This window comes from Tympanuchus pallidicinctus, unplaced genomic scaffold, assembly GCF_026119805.1.
Source record: "Tympanuchus pallidicinctus isolate F22 unplaced genomic scaffold, pur_lepc_1.0 scaffold2, whole genome shotgun sequence".
Taxonomy (NCBI): domain Eukaryota; kingdom Metazoa; phylum Chordata; class Aves; order Galliformes; family Phasianidae; genus Tympanuchus; species Tympanuchus pallidicinctus.
In genome coordinates, this window is record NW_026294721.1 from 1,537,856 (window position 1) to 1,554,150 (window position 16,295).

The 16,295-nt window shown below is 43.9% G+C and overlaps 1 protein-coding gene across 1 annotated transcript in view; it reads right to left on the reverse strand.

The window, feature by feature from the left end:
* Window positions 1-11,987: 11,987 nt before the first annotated feature.
* Window positions 11,988-16,295, reverse strand: part of ATRN (attractin) — an 87,277-nt gene continuing 82,969 nt past the window's right edge. The window contains exon 25 of the mRNA XM_052681832.1: window positions 11,988-12,915. Coding sequence (XP_052537792.1) covers window positions 12,886-12,915 — 30 coding nt within the window. The 3' untranslated portion in view covers window positions 11,988-12,885. The remainder of the gene's footprint in view (window positions 12,916-16,295) is intronic.

Consider the following 16,295-nt stretch of genomic DNA (forward strand, 5'->3'; position numbering starts at 1 on the left):
TTGGGATGATTACATACCAGGAACTGGTTTGCATTAGTAACACAGTCAGTGTTCCAATAGAAAAGAAATTTCAATATAATAGATTATTTTTTCCTCCCAACGTGACCAAGTGATTCTTAGTCTGCTACTCATTTCAAAACAATTTCACTTTATGCCCTTATGTACAACCATATCTTAGGGCATTTAAGCCCCAGTTCTTTGATTTACAAGTGCCTTCAGCTCATAAAAAAAGTATCTGGATTTCATGTACCACTAAGAAAAATTAGTAACACCAAACTGATGAGAAACTGTAAAAATGTGTGGGTTTTTTGTTAAGTATAGGAAGAAGTAGTGAAGAGAATTATAGATAAATCATCACAAAGTAACTCTTCCCAGTTGTGTTGGAAATTATTGCTTATTCTCAACACATAAAAGCAGAACTATTGGCTACAATGGGAGTGGGGCAAATTTCTCTCCAGACTCAAATAATTTCTTGTATTCAACGTAACTCATTCAGCCTGAAGAACTGCCAATGGATTGAAGAACACCACCAGTACAGTACTATGATAACATATTTTGGAGCATTTGGGGTACCTCAGTGCTTGAGAAAACATGAATGAACAGAGAAAACATTATTTTTACAGCATTTCTTTCTCCCAGTAACTCAGGATTATTTTGCTGTATTTTCTTCCCACTTTTGCATAAAGGACATAGAATCATATCAGTTCTGCCTTTCTTCCCAACCCCACTTCACATCAGGGGGGAGAAAGTGAAACTGGAAATGGTATTTTGAAGAGGACGCTCTCTTAGAAAAAGGAAGAATATAAAACTTAATTAACTTATGAAATTGGAGAGGTACAGCAAAGAAGGCACAGTGGGTGGTTGACCACCAGGGATCTTTAAAAAGGATCCCTAGCACTCAATTCACCAGCTTCACCTTGTAGGTGGGAGCACCTTATGGTGTCCAAGCCTACAGAACCAGTCAGCATCAAAAGCCAGGGACATGAAGAGAGCTCAGACTGTTTGCTTTCTACTTAAACACAGCCCCAAAGCCAAAGTTAATGAACAAAAAAGCAGCACAAAGGCTGAAAGCTCCAAGGGGATCCGAAGAGCCAACAGCCAAACAAGCTGCACGTGACATTTATGTGCACCTTTCTCTATTTTTTCTCCAGCACCTCCACTTTCTCTATTCTGCTTTTCTTTCTTTTTTTTTTTGTTTCTTTTTTAATGGTTAGAGGCAAGGATTCAATCCGACCTTGGAGAATACAGACAACAGTAAGAGGAAGCCACAGCCTGAATGCTGAGTGCCTGTGCTACTGTCAGAGGACCAGCTGAAAAATAAATGTGTCTTTTTTCTGAGCATTCCTGAGTGATGCCAAAGTCATCAAAACACTTGTTGGGCCTTTTGTGAGAACGATGGGGGAAAGAGTGCTCTTCTGCTTAAGGGAAGCACCATTACAGACCGCAGCTCTCCTTTAAGCACAAACTCATCTTGCCCTTGTGAAACTCATGGTGTTGTTTTTGGTTCTCTCCACTTGTCAGCAGCAGTATGCCAACTCAGCAGTGAGGGTCTGGGAAAAACCAATCAACCTGACAACCCAACTCCACCATCCATACAACGGTCCTGGCTCTGCCGTGTGCTGTTCTGCCAGTATCTGTAATGAGCGATGTAGGTTGGTAGGACAGCAGAGAGCTAACCTTAGGAACTTAAAAAAAGCATGGCCAGCTGATTCTCCCCCTCTGATCTGCATTTATTAGGCCACATTTAGAATATTGTGCCCAGTTCTGGGCTCCCCAGTTCCAAAAGAACAGGGATCTCTGGAAGGCGTCCAGTGGAGGGCCACAAAGGTGATGAATATGAGGAAAGGCTGAGTGACCAGGGTCTGTTCAGCCTGGGGAAGACTGAGAGGGGATCTGATAAATGTGTATAAATACCTAAAGGGAGGTGGGAGGCAAATGGATGAAGCCAGGCTCTTCTCAATGGTGCGTAGCAATAGGACAAGGAGCAGTGGCCTAAAACTCAAACATAGGAGGTCCTGTACTGACATACTTAAGAATTTCTTTACAGTCAGGATGATGGAGCACTGGAACAGGCTGCCCAGAGAGGCTGTAGAGTCTTAGAGATTCTCAAGACCCAGCTGGTTGCCAACCTATGCGACCTACTGTAGGGAAATGCTTTATGAGTGGGGTTGAAGCTTCAGGGAAGGAAGGTCTTGCACGTGTAGCACTCTATTTCTTAACATCTGAGGTACTATATCTTAGAATATAACTGTTTCAGGATTAGATATTTGGTCTTCACCAGTGTAGTATCCATTTTATTTGCACTGCCCTTAGTTACTTCACCAGAATTCTTTCTTTATTTAATGCTCCTAGAAATATGGTTTGAATTTTAGTCCTGTGTGGAGCCAGTAGTTGGACTCGTTGATCCTTGAAGGTCCCTTACAACTCAGGATATTCTACAGCCATCAATAGCTGAAGATCCATGAGAACTGGGTCACAGAGAGGAGAGATGTCCCAGAATTTAGTCTGTTCCTATTCGCTTTCCCCATTGCTCATCAGAAGCTCAAAACCAATCTGCAAGTAAGCACACTCAGACTGCTCTGATATCTCGTAGAAGAAAAGCTTTTGGTAAATTCAGCACAGCTGAAGAGGTTCATACGCCCAAATTTATATTCCACAACAAATAAAAATAAAATTTCCACTAAAATTTGATTTTCACACCTACTACTGTGAGCCATGTTGCTCCTGTGCGGAAAGCCAATGAAGGAGACAAATGACTTGTTCTTCACATGCTGCAATGCTAACTAAGCCATTGAGCCTTTATGGCACAAACATCTGATATTGTGCAAATATAAAAACTAGTTCACTTCTGAACTTACACCAAGCTGAAAATCGATTTATATTCCAATACTGTGCCGCCTTACTGCAGTAGTCACAAATTGTCACTTTTCAGCTAATTGGCTGCAGTCAGCAGTTGGCTCAGAAATGCCAATTATCTACGCTTTGTCTCCCTATGTGAGCTCTCCGATTGCTGTGCAGAGCAAACACAGGCATAGCTGCATCTAAATTAACAACAGAGCTTAACATCGAGTCCCCCATTTCTGGGCATCACAAAAAATTACCACACAAACCTGACAAATGGGAAGTATTTGATCAGAAAAACAGCCAGGTGCTGAATAGCGATGCACATCTAAATTTCAAGTGTATCAGCAAACAATGCTCTGGGAAGTGCCATAACCAGGGCAGCAAACTCAGTTTGGGCCCTGAGCACATCCAGTGAGACACTGGAGGAGGTCTCCCAGAGTGCCTGAGGATGCTCCATCCCTGCAGGCATTCAAGGCCAGGCTGGATGTGGCTCTGGGCAGCCTGGGCTGCTGGTTGGTGACCCTGCACAGAGCAGGGGTGCTGAAACCAGATGGTCATTATAGTCCTTTTCAACTCAGGCCATTCTGTGATTCTGTGATCTGTTCCCTTCCAACCCAAGCCAATCTATGATTCTATAATCTTCCTTATGGTAACCCGGTACCAAATGCCTCAAGAACCTGAGGTAGGGCCAGAAAACACTCAGCTCTTCGAAGAGCTGAAAAATATGAAAATATCTCAAAACTAAAGATCAGGCCTTCCCATGGCCATCTGCCAGATCCTGCCCACAGACTGATGAACGTTCGTGCAAGATGAGGGATACCGCAGCTAGAGGCTATTGGACCCATCCTGCAGGAGAGAAAAAATGAAATAAAAGGGCCCCTGCTCCTGCCTCCAGAGCTGTGTCAGTAAGAGGGAGTACCTGAAGTAACAGCAAAAGTCATGCTGTGGTGGTGAGCCTCACGGGTTGTGAAGGCAGCAGCAGCAGTATCTGGCTGCTGGGTGCCATGGAACACACAGTATTGTGACCTCTCCGGTAGCCAGGCCTTGGGGTCAGCTGCTGGGTGCTCCTCCTTCAGCTCCTGCTGTGAAAGGTGCATGGAGAACAGCAGCATGCCTGTGGCTGGCATCAGATGGAGAGATGACTAGCAGAGATGGTGCTATGTCTTGCTGCTGTGGGTTAAGATGTACTGCTACAGCTCTTCTCACACCCAAGAGTTAAAGCAGCTTTTGAGATGGGCTAGAGAAGGAACTCACACCTGTAAATCTACCCCAAGTTTTGATTTTGTTGGTCTTAATGTCAAAACTGAAAACTCAAGAAGCGACTTCTACAACAGCTACAACTCCCCAATGCCTTAGCAAAGTTTAAGCAAACATTAAATGATGGGGCAGCATTTGAGATGAGAAGGAGATACAAACTCAGATGAGAAAGCACTGGAACAGGCTGCCCAGAGAGGATGGGGAATCTCTGATGGAGACATTCAAGACCTGGCTGGATGCTGACCTGTGAGACATATTGTAGGGTGCCTGTTTTGGCAGGGGGGTTGACTCAATGACCTCTTGAGTTCCCTTCCAACCCCTGTGATTCTGTAAAACCTTAAGATGTTGTACTAAGGGACACGGTTTAGTGGGGAAAACACTGGTAGTAGGTGGACGGTTGGACTGGATGATCCTGGAGGTCTTTTCCAACCTTGGTGATGCTGAATTCTACAATTTCAGTTCTGATCCCTCCCCATAGCACAGAGCCTGACACACACATAATTCTGTCTTACTTCTCGCCAGCAACTGACCATAATGTGGTGATTTTTTCCAAAAGAACTCAGTCTGAAGACAAAAGTGAAAAACAGGACATTCTGAAGTAACAACAATTAAGCTCAGTTAAATTATTAATGTTAACCGAAGACTAACTTTAGTCCCTTATTTCAGTTATTAAAAAAACAGACTCCTTGAAATTATTTTAAAGGCTCAGAAACAGAATCAAACAGTCCCAAACATCCCACCTTGTACATTGCCTGCAGATAAAACCTCTACTTACCTGTGGCCTCTCACAGTCTGTATATTGTTAAGGTATCCAGCTGAATGCCTTTGAAAGCAAATTCTCTGCTTGCAATTCAAAGGGAAGGGAGCAGAAATAAATAAGAAGCGCAGAAAAGAGATGTTGTCACATTGCTTCTGCCCCAACACAGCTCACTTCCAAAGCTCTTCTTTTTGTCCAAGAAAGGATTTCTGGTTGCTTACAAACTTTTGTATATCCACACTTAACCTTCATGTCTGACCTACAGGTTTGGTAAAAGCCCATTGGAAAGGGATTTCTATTCTTTGAGCAAACTTCTGTGTTGCTGGTTTTCATTCTGCCACCCCTAAGCAACAGTAACTTCTCAACCACAGCACAAGAACTATGTTTCGTGCCTTTTGGACTTCAACAGTCTAACTAGAAGGGGAAGAAGAGAAGGAAATGCAGGTCAGGAGCTCACCCCGTTAAGAGGAATTCAGCAGAGGAAAACAACACAATAAAATCCCCTGTTTAAGAAAAAGAAAAGAAGGGAAAAAAACCACTCTCACTTTAACAGTAACAAATTCGGGAGAGCAGGAGACTTCTTAAAAACCCATCTAAAATACCAGCCCTTACGCTGGACCTCAGATGTGTTTATGCTGTGGAGCTGTTTCCAGTTATCTCAGCTTGGCAGTGAGGACTGCGTTCCCATGTCGGTCTGACAGCTGCAGCAGGAGGGCCAATGCCACGACTCCATCCCACAGCATCTGGCTCACACCAAGGGAGGAAAAGGCACTAATCTGCAGTTGGGAATAAAGTTTTGGTGACAGAGCGAGCTTTCTGTATGAATCTTGTCAGAGGGAAAAATAATGCTTATATACTCCCTGTTTTTCAGTGGATTTGGATTTATACACTATTGCAAAAATTATTGCGGAGATGAAGCAGCCTCGAGCTGCTTTGCAAAGTGTGCTTGCGAATACGAAGGCGGAAGCCAGACACAGAAAGCAGCCACTGAGTTTGCAATGCTCCACCCTTCCCTGTTGCAAGTCCCCAAGTTCCTCTGCTGCACCCAATGCTGCTGCCTGGATGTGTTTGTGAAGGATCCTGTTGGCTGGCTCTGCGCCCAGCACAGCTCCAACACCATCTGTGTGCAGGATAAGTGAGATCTGCAAGCAGACCAACTATTCACAGGGAGTTTCAACATGGAAAAAGTTAAAACTTCAGCACACGACAGCTCAGCCACTTTCCCAGACACTGGAAGTCCAGGATAAGTGAGCTTACAGCATACAGCCACCTGAATGGCTGCCAAAAAACTTACGTAAATGGAATAAAAGTTGTTTTCCTGAAGAGCTTACAATCATAAAATGGCCTGGGTTGAAAAGGACCACAATGATCATCTGGTTTCAACCCCCCTGCTGTGTGCAGTTTCACCAACCAGCAGACCAGGCTGCCCAGAGCCACATCCAGCCTGGCCTTGAATGCCTCCACAGATGGGGCATCCACAGCCTCCTTGGGCAAACGTGGGTAGGAAGCAGGAATCAAAGATAATGAGAAGAATAAAGCAGCTAAATACAAATTAGAAAGCTTTTTTTAGGCCGCAAAATAGCTGGCAGATGGAAGTGGCCAAAACCTTCTGTCTTGAATCATCTCTGACCAGACAAAGCACAGGACAAAGCAAGAGAGGGGCTGACAGCTACAGCTCTATCAGTGGAGAAAGAGCTCAGTCCCCCTCCCCAAAAGTCATAAAGGAGGAATCATTTAAAATACTGATCAATCTGTATCAGAAAAGATGTGTCCATGAGCTGCAGCCTGATCTGGGTTTCTTTCTTCAAGAGAGGGAAACCACAATGGAAGGTTTCCTTCCAATGGATTAGATGGAGCCTGTGTGACCGCTGAGCAAAGGAGAGCCTCGTTACGTGGTACTGATAGCCACATCCTCAAGGAGAGATGAAGCCAGAATTCATGAGCTGGACTGCTTCATGCATCAAGGTTTTATTTTTTAAGAGCCTCTGTTACGACTTTGCATTAAAGACATCTTAATGTGGAAAGAAATCACTGCTGGGGAGGGAAAAATGAGCCATGTAGATCCAGGTAGATAAATGCAGAGGGAATGGCCTTAAGTCGTACCAGGGGAGGCTCAGGTTGGATAATAAGAAGAATTTCTTCTCTGAAAGAGTGGTCAGGCACTGGCACAGGCATCCCAGGGAGGTGGTGGGTCACTGTCCCTGGAGGTGGCCAAGAACCATGGAGATTGGCACTGGGAGATGTGGTTATGGGCATGGTGGGGTGGGACTTGGTGATGATAAAGCTCCAAGTAGAGAAACCAGGTTGGAACCTGTGTTATTTGCAGTGTTTCAAGAAATAACTATGCGTGACACCCATCGTTACAGAAAAACACACCTGATTCAGGAAAAAAAAATAATAATCCAAACCCAATCTTCCCAGAAATTAGTTCCTAGTGGCCTCATTATACCAGGATGCCACAGCGCCACGCTGCCCTGACCCCAACTCTCTGTGCTGTGAGTGAGATTTGCCAGTATGGTAAAAACATCTTAATGTGAAGTCAGGAAAGACATTTCAGCAACATTCCAAGAATGGATTGTTTTCAGCATGAGCAAAGCAGACTTGCAGAGCCAGCTGAGGTTTGTTAGGGGAGCACTGGTGGCTCTGCTGTCATGTCAGACAGCCAAACAAACCTTCTGCTTTTGTCATCCCACTTATTATGGGATGGATTTTCCCCCAGTGGATAGTTCTGTCTACTGTGTTTGAGTGTTGTGGCTTCTTGTGTTCTATTCCCAGTGCACTTTTCTCCTCTTCATTCACTCCGTGTACTGTTCTTTGGCTCTTTAAATGAGCTTTTACGTTAAGGAAATACATCCAGCTCTTCTGCTAGTCATAAAATCTTCCCAGCAATGGCCCACATCACTCATTTGCTGAAACATATTTCAACCCAATGCTTCCCATTTACATTCAGCAGTGGCCCACTGTACTTTCAGGAAGAGCTGCTCAGCACAGAAGCACAGCACCTGCAAGCAGTCGGCACATCACCACCCTGGACCTCACCCAGGAGGAATTATTGCTAATCTAATGCAGACTTTGCTTCCACATAAAATTAATTCTACATTTTTTTTTATATGATGCTTTCCAGTCCTGAAACTTGAAAGAAAGAGGAAAAAAAAAAAAAATCATCTATCTTTAAAGGTGAGAGAATCATAGAATGCCCCATACATATCTTATCCATACATCTTGCTCTCACATCCAAAAGAAAACTCTTTCTACAAAATCCTTTTGGTATTGTTAAAATCTGAATCTCAGCGTATGCATCTCTGCTCCCCTATAACTTGATTTATTTATGTAGCTGATGTTTTGGGAAAGCCACGTGGCCAGACTTCCAATGCTTCATGAACATATTATGATAAGCTTCAGAAACAGAGATGTGTGAGTTACTTCTTCAACACAGCTAAATCATCCATATGAGACTGTGACGAGAAAACAAAATGAAAGAATATTAATAGGGTGGCCTGCATTAAAATGGTACCTTTCCTGATTTCAAAGGAAGATAAAAATAGGGAAATAAAAATACGGTGCAGACTGAGACAGCCTTGAAGGCTCCTCCCATCCTGGTACAGCTGAAAGGCTGTGATGGAGCGTCACGTTTCCAGTCGGAGCAGATGTCACTGAATCATCAAGCTTGGAAAAGACCCCAGAGATCACCAAGTCCAACCAGCAGCCCACATCAGTGAACACTACAGAGCACGATGTGACACACAGAGAGGTCATGGTTCAATCCCAAGTACAGCTCGAGCTGCAGGTACCAACCCAAAGACTCCAATAGTTGGATAGAATGATAGCAACCCTGTGCAGCAACACAACATCTGGGGAAAATCGAGTGTGTGCAGTTCTCAGTGCTGCTGAAGCCTCCAGCCAAAAGCAGAGGTTGGAGCCCATCTGAGAAAGGTTGAATTGCCTTTGAGAAAAACCTCAAGTTTTAATGATTTAAGAACAAGGACAAGGAGGAATGGTTTTAAACTGACACAGGGGAGGTTTAAGTTGGATATTAGGAGGAAGTTTTTCACCCAGAGGGTGGTGAGGCACTGGAACAGGTTGCCCAAGGAGGCTGTGGATGCCCCATCCCTGCAGGCATTCAAGGCCAGGCTGGATGTGGCTCTGGGCAGCCCGGTCTGCTGGTTGGTGACCCTGCACACAGCAGGGGGTTGGAACTGGATGATCACTGTGCTCCTTTTCAATCCAGGCCATTCTGTGATTCTAAGAAGCTGCAAAGGAAAATACTACTTAATGTGAAAGGGAACAACTTCGAAAAGGAGAAAAATGTCATCGGTCGATGCCGAAAATACAAAGGCAAGAACAGATAAAAAGGAAGCAGCTGTTTTGTGTTTTAAAGTATCATTTAACTGTACTGTTTCAAATCTTTCCATCCCCAGCAGAAGATGTCAGTTTGCCTGTTCTGGAAATCAGCATGTAATTGCATGTCTCCAAAAGTAATTACATTGAACGGCAAATTTCATCAGATTAACAAATTGATTTACGTTTCATTGTTCGGGTGGAAGCAAGCAAGGCTCTCACACAGCGAGCGGCTCCCAAGCACCTGCAGTTACATCTAAATAAAGGCAAGGGACATCATTAGCAAACAACTCTGGCATTCCAGGGCTTTCAGAAGCAAAACTGAAAGAAGGCTTTCCGAATGGAAGGATCCCAAAGAGCAGAGGGTGATTATATCTCATCACCGACACGTATTCCTAATTAGAGGCATGGAGGGCGCAATGAGGACCTGGCAGGAAAGATCAACGGCCTCAGGAAGGCTTCAAACCTACCTAATTATTTTATAAGAGCAATCCCTACCTATCTATATGTATTTTATTCTCTTTGGCCAACGACAAAGGCTTCTTTTCCTTTACCCTATGGAGAGCTTTCATTCGATTAGCCTGTGGCTTTTGATTACAGAACAACATTAATTTACAGAAAGGCTGGAAACATCCACGGGCCACATCCATCCTCAGGGATATTTATGCCCTATATCAAATGTTTCCTCCAGAGACACATCAGGGTATTAGAGTCAGTTACAGACTCTGCTTTTTAACTCCAGAACACTTTCTTTGCTCTGCCTTGTTACCAGCGTTATCAAAGCCTTTTAGTTAGGCTGTAAACCTCAAAGAGGGAACCCTAGAGAGCATCATGAGGAGTATGCATGTCACCTTAGAGAAGTGGAAGGCCTCAACTAAAAGGAAGCATGGGATGCAGCATTCCTGGGGTCCCACGTTCCTCACCTGGCAGGAGCTGAGTTACCCCAATGCTGTTTTTGGCTGCACTGATGCTTCATCCATCACTCTGCAAGGTAACACAACGCTTTCCGACACACATTAAGCACTGAATGGTAAGTCAAATTGAGGCTTAATTGAAAGTGGTATTATGATTCACACTAATGGCAACCACCTGTTTTATGGGCAACGCCGCCAATACAAATAGCAGGATGGGGAATCGGGTATCAGAAGAAGAAATTTAATCTAAATCTGCTTTAATGAAGATTTCCTTTGAAAAAGAAGAGCGTGGAAGAATTCAGTATTTGCATTCTGCTACACACGAACCGTGAGGCATTAAACTAATGATGACAGAGATGAGAGTAAGAGCTTTGTCTGAAGGTTGCAAAGGCTTTTTGGGAATATAATTCATGGCACTTTATAAAACACTGGCTATTCTTTCCTATTTGGAGAGCCTTGTTCAGCGTAAGGGGAAATGAGCCTGCTTCACCCAGCCAGAGAGCCATTCCTTGCAAGAACCTCAGCCTACTTTATAATTCCTCTCTGCTCTGAAATACAGCTGACAACAGCAGCATATGGCTCCATGTGAACTTTGCCTACATAATAACACAGGAAATATCCTCTGGCTTAAGAAAAAGACACATTTACTCGTAATTGCCAGCTCTGCAATGCCAAACAGACACACAGGGAATCTGCTTCCTTACGCTCCTATACACGTTTTCAGAGAATGCATGTAAACCAGTAGGAACTGTTTTAGAGGTCAAAGGAGGCCATTAGCAAAAATAATACAACCCCACAGCAAGCTGTTCAGCTGCAATGAGAGGCAGAGCAGAAATCCTCTGATGTGCAGGAATAAACAGAATGTAGTTGGTTCCCTCAGAGCAACAGCTAAGGGAAGAAGGAGTTGGATTTGAGGATCCTTGTGGGTCCCTTCCAGCTTGGGATATTCTATGATGCTAAGAGAAGGCTGCAGATGCAGTAGCCACTGGTCCAAAACACTAAGCTTCATTCTGAGTGCAAACATATTTTCATATCAATGTGAAACCTTACTCTGCTCTATCTGGAGCACCAAGATGTGCACCTTGCTTCAGAAGTTGGACGCAGCCAACCTAGTAACATTATGCCAACAGTAATTTAACAAAAGCAATGCGAAAAGCTGACAGGAGAACACCAAAGGAAGGTCCGAGGCTGGTGGTGATGGACTGATGGTTGGACTTGATGATCTTAGTGGTCTTTTCCAACCGTAATGATTCTACGAGTCATAGACCATTCAATAACAGCACGTCACTGCATGGAGAAGCTGACATCTTGGGACACCATGGGGGCTCTGCACACACAGCAGCAGGGAAGCGTGTGGACACATAAGTCTACACGTGCAGGTTGGTGACAGTCATCTGGCCTATCACCAAAAGCAAGCTCTGCAAATAAAAGGCTGATTTAATTACAGCAGATTTCAGGCTGTCCTCAATTTTCGGCTGGCTCTGCCATTTGTTACAATTCCTGCGCTTGAACTTCTGGCAGCTCCGTGTAAAGCAGCCATCAATTTAACAGAGATGAATTGTTTCCACCTTTCGGTTCACCATTCACAATTTCAGGAGATGAACTATGCAGCAGTTCAACATTTTGAGTGGGTTCGCAAACATTTTCCTATCACTGTAAACAGCCTGTTTGAAATATCCCGAATAATTATGACAACACATTATGTGACTGAGTTAAGCTATCCACACTCCATTAACTTTCAGCATAGAAGGGAATAAAGCTTTAGGAGAGACTATATAGACCCTCAGCTGTGAAATAAATCAGCTGGAGGAACCCTGAAAGAAGCTTCAACAGCCCGTGCTGAAGTTTGCGAAATTAAAGAAATGTAGGCAGCAGAGGCAATTTTAGCTATTTTTCCAGCACAGCCGTTATTAAATCATGCTAGAAGGCAGCAATTTCAGTGACTTGAAAGTTTCCTCATATCTCGCAGAGGCCCCAAACAGTGGGTGATGTTTAATGCCATGGCAGCACTCCTCCAAGCATCGCACGCGGTGACGCTGCGTCGGCACGGTGACACTTTCCCGAAGCCCAACACGATGATGAATTGCAGAGCAGTGAGATTTTGTTTATTTTGTATGCAAAAGGCTGTAAAATTCCTTCACCTCTTTTTGTCCCTTGAAACATTTGGCTTATAATTAACGTTTAAGCACGTTCAATTTAAAATACTTCAACCAACACGAGAGAAAGAGAGGAGGCAATCGCCAGTTAATGACACAATTACAAACTGGTTGTTTTTTTCTTAATCAGCTCCTAAGCTTCCTACACGCACTCAGCAAGCAGCAATCTATGTAAAAAGCTTTACAGAGGGTGGATCTGAACCGTGGGAGAGCAAAGCTTGAAATCACATGGGACAGAAGGATAATGACAGCAGTAAGTTGGGTAAGAAACAAGGTGGAACCACAAGTTGTGTTGGACATGGTTAATGGGCACGGTGTGATGGGTTAATGGTGGGACTGGATGATCTTCATGGTCACTTCCAACCTTGATGATTCTAAGTTCATATTTAGTGAGTTGAAGAAAGCTCCAATAGGACTGAGCTGTAATGGCACAGAGCTCAGAGCCACTGAAAGGGTGGAAGTTAACTCCGTTAGCAACTAATTTTGACCAATTACACTCTGGAGAGATCGACTTCTGCAACACGTCCCATGTAAATAAACACACTGCCAGCAGGAATACAAGCATCAAAGAGCTTCCAGCTCTCGCCACGAGCTACTTCTCAGATCCAGAACTTCAGTTTCACATCCCAGAGAGCTGAGAGAATGCCACCTGAAATGAAAACCCATGCAAGTTGCTCTCAAGTTACCGCAGCAAATTTCCTTGCTCCTTATTGCAACATTCTATATCTTCTTTTAAAGACATACATCTTGAGTGAATAACAAAACATGCAACGTAGATTAAGAACATACATAAAATAGGCAGGGAGGGAAGAGATGCACTGCTTCAACTGGCAGATAAGGAACCCTTCAGGCAGTGCTTTCCAAGCAAAAGAGAGAAGGGTGAACAGCTGTGGTCTGCACGATGCTTCTGAAGACGACATGGCTGTGTTGGACTGCATGCAGGAGCAGAAAGAGCTGCAAAGCAGAGAGGGGAAATACAGAGACGTTTCTGACAAGTCCTTACCTGAGTTTTTAGGGAAGCTTGGCAAGCTAAGACTTTAAAGGAGCTCCGTAATGTCGCTTTCATAAGCAGGAACTACTCTGATAAAGTTAGTAGGAAGCAGACTGCTGAGTTTTGAAGGCTCTCTGCATTCTGCAGCTTTTGCTTCTTTTACAAAATAATCATCTCGAGTCAGAAGGCAGGGAGGGAGAGACATCCCAAACCAATGTAGTTAACAAATAAAATCCAAACTCAAGTGGTTTTGAAGAGAGGTGGAGCAAGGAGGGAAAAAAAAAAGCCAGAATTTGGTGCTGGCAGGGACACAGCTATCTCTGACACAAAGAGCATTTATACCCAAGTCCTCACTCAGCAAGGCAGCAAGAGAGGAAAGGAGAGACAGACCTCAATCACGAGCAGCTGGATGTACTTTACTGCCCAGGGACAGACCCAGAAAAATGTGTGTGCTGCAAGGTGATGTGCACACAAGGAGGGAATATTTCCCTGCATTTCCCAACAGCAGTCTGGCAGCATCACACTGCTTATATTAAAAACACTCTCGCTTCCAAAGGTGAATTGAAACACGTTCTCTAGCTCCGAAAAGCTGAAGAGTGCAACTGCAACGGGCTGAATTGTAGGTGGCAGTCTCTAAGATAAGGAAACCAGTTTGCATCCTGGCCATCTGCAACATGTAGCTTTAATTAACAAGTCTTCTTGACCTGGAGGACCAAATCCAAGCTGCAGAGGAAATATTTAGAAAAAGAACTAGCAGAAGGAATAGAGGAAAGGGCTGGATAAAAGCCCTGAAGAAGCAGTGAGGAAAGCAGAGTGGTCACCAGGTGAGCAGTCATCCTGGGGCTCTATCTTAAATCCTGCAATGAACCCCAATCAAGGATCAATTGCGAGGAAGTCTTCGTTCCAGAAATCCATATCTTGAGTTATCTTCTATTTCATCTGATTGAAGATGAACTTGTACAGTAAGCTCACACTTTGTGAAAAAAAAAAAAAAGCAAATAGGACAGTGGTATAGAAAGGACAGGTTGCAATTAAGGGCAATTGAGGGCAGCTCAATCCACTGTGGAAGATTGCACAAGACCTGAAAGGACACTACAAGCCCTGCAGATAAATCATATATATACTTCTCACTATATTTTCCCTAGTTTTTTCTCTATATGAAGCTGTAACTTTCCATAATACCATCTCCTACTCAGCAGCTGCTCTTACCAAGATGGGGAGGATGGAAAAGAACTATTGGAGTAAAAGAGCACTGCTGGCTGGTGTGAGAGGTGTGGTAACAAACTGTAGAGTATCTCAGCAGCCAGTGCAATAAAGCTTTTGTGTGGCATCAGATATAAGAGCACGGTTATATCAGATGGAGAATGGACCAAAGGTACTGCATGACACCAGACAAAAGCAGGTCTACATGGCTGTAGGCTCTGCGTGAAGACGGGACGACCCTCCTAAGTGCAGACACCAACAGGTATCCAGAGAAAGAAGTCAGAAAAACAGCAGTTTGGGGAACCAAATTTCTTAGCTATGAACTGAAGAGCATATGTTAAGAGTAATTGTAAGGACCATATATTCCTGGATGTGCTGTTACTGCCAGACTTCTTTGCAAAAAATGTCTCTCTGCCAATAAGAGCTGACAATATTTTGGACTTTATTTTGGCAAGTAACAAGGACATTAAGGAGAGCTGGTGATATAATATTACCGTGGACTGAATGCACACACATGCACTCAGATTAAATTAAGGATAAAAGAAGGTAGGTGGTGTAAAAGAATCAAACTTCACTCTTTTTAACAGTGAGAAATTAAGTCAGACACTAAAATCAAGTGGACCAAGGAGACAAGGAAGGGGAAAGCAGCCATCTAACTATTTCTATCAGGTCAAACATACAAAACTATTTGAAAACTAACTGAGAACTGACCTCTAAGAGGACATTAAGAACAATTAAAGAATCCACAAACTACAGAGTGGATGGGATTCATTAGCAACGTCTTAGAAGCTGTGAGTGGTACAGAGATAAAACAGGAACTGCTGAATGTCAAGCTGTGCTAGACCTCAGTAACTTACAAACAAAATGGGGAGAGATGCTTCAGTCGTGTAAGAAAAGGAAAATATAAAGGGAAGGAGGAGAGGGTATGCTATAAGGATAGGCAGGAGGCTAAAATCAATCAGCTACAATCTTACAATTGAATTAGAGCATTCATTAAGGACAAGGACACTGAACATGGGCGGCAAGGCCAAGCACCTAACGGGAATGAGCTTATAAACAGAGAATGAGATGGATACAAAACACAAATGTTTTCCTATGGTCAAAGTCAGTGAAAGCAGACAGCATTCACCCCTGCACTCCAAAAGGAATGGTAACAAGGTGGTCAGAGCCATCTACAGCCAAGCATGGGGCTACAGAAAACGTGAAGTGTGTTTAGAGGAGGAGAGAGAATCCTGACATCCCATTCCCACAGCATGCAAGGTTGTTTGAACGCAATAACTGAAGAACAAAAACTGGAACACGTCAAGAGTTGGAGTGGTGAACTGTGTTCTGCCGACCCAATGCTTTCTGCCTGTAAAAACACTGTATAGACCTAGGAAGTGCAGCTCAAAGAATGCAAGTTACATAGAACCAGAGAATCATGAATTGGAAAAGACCACTGAGATCACAGCGTCCAATCCCAACCCACCCACCCCCACCATGACTCCAGCCCTCATTGCCACATCCCCGTGGTTTTGGAACATCCAGAGGGACAGTGGCCCCACCACTCCCTGGGCAGCTGTGCCACTGCCTGACCACTCTTTCAGTGAATAAATGTTTCCCAATATCCATCTTGAATCTCCCCTGGCACAGCTTAAAGCCATCACCTAATTTCATTATGGCTTTCAGTACGAGGCTGCACTGGAAATTCCTGGGTAAGATAAAGATGGTGGGCAGAAATTAGTTCAAGGATTGAGTTGGACAGGCTTTGAACAATGTATTTATTAACGGCAGACCCCTGACAAAGTGTGTTAAGAATGTTCTGCTGACAAAGTTGAAGGGGATTGTCAGTAAAT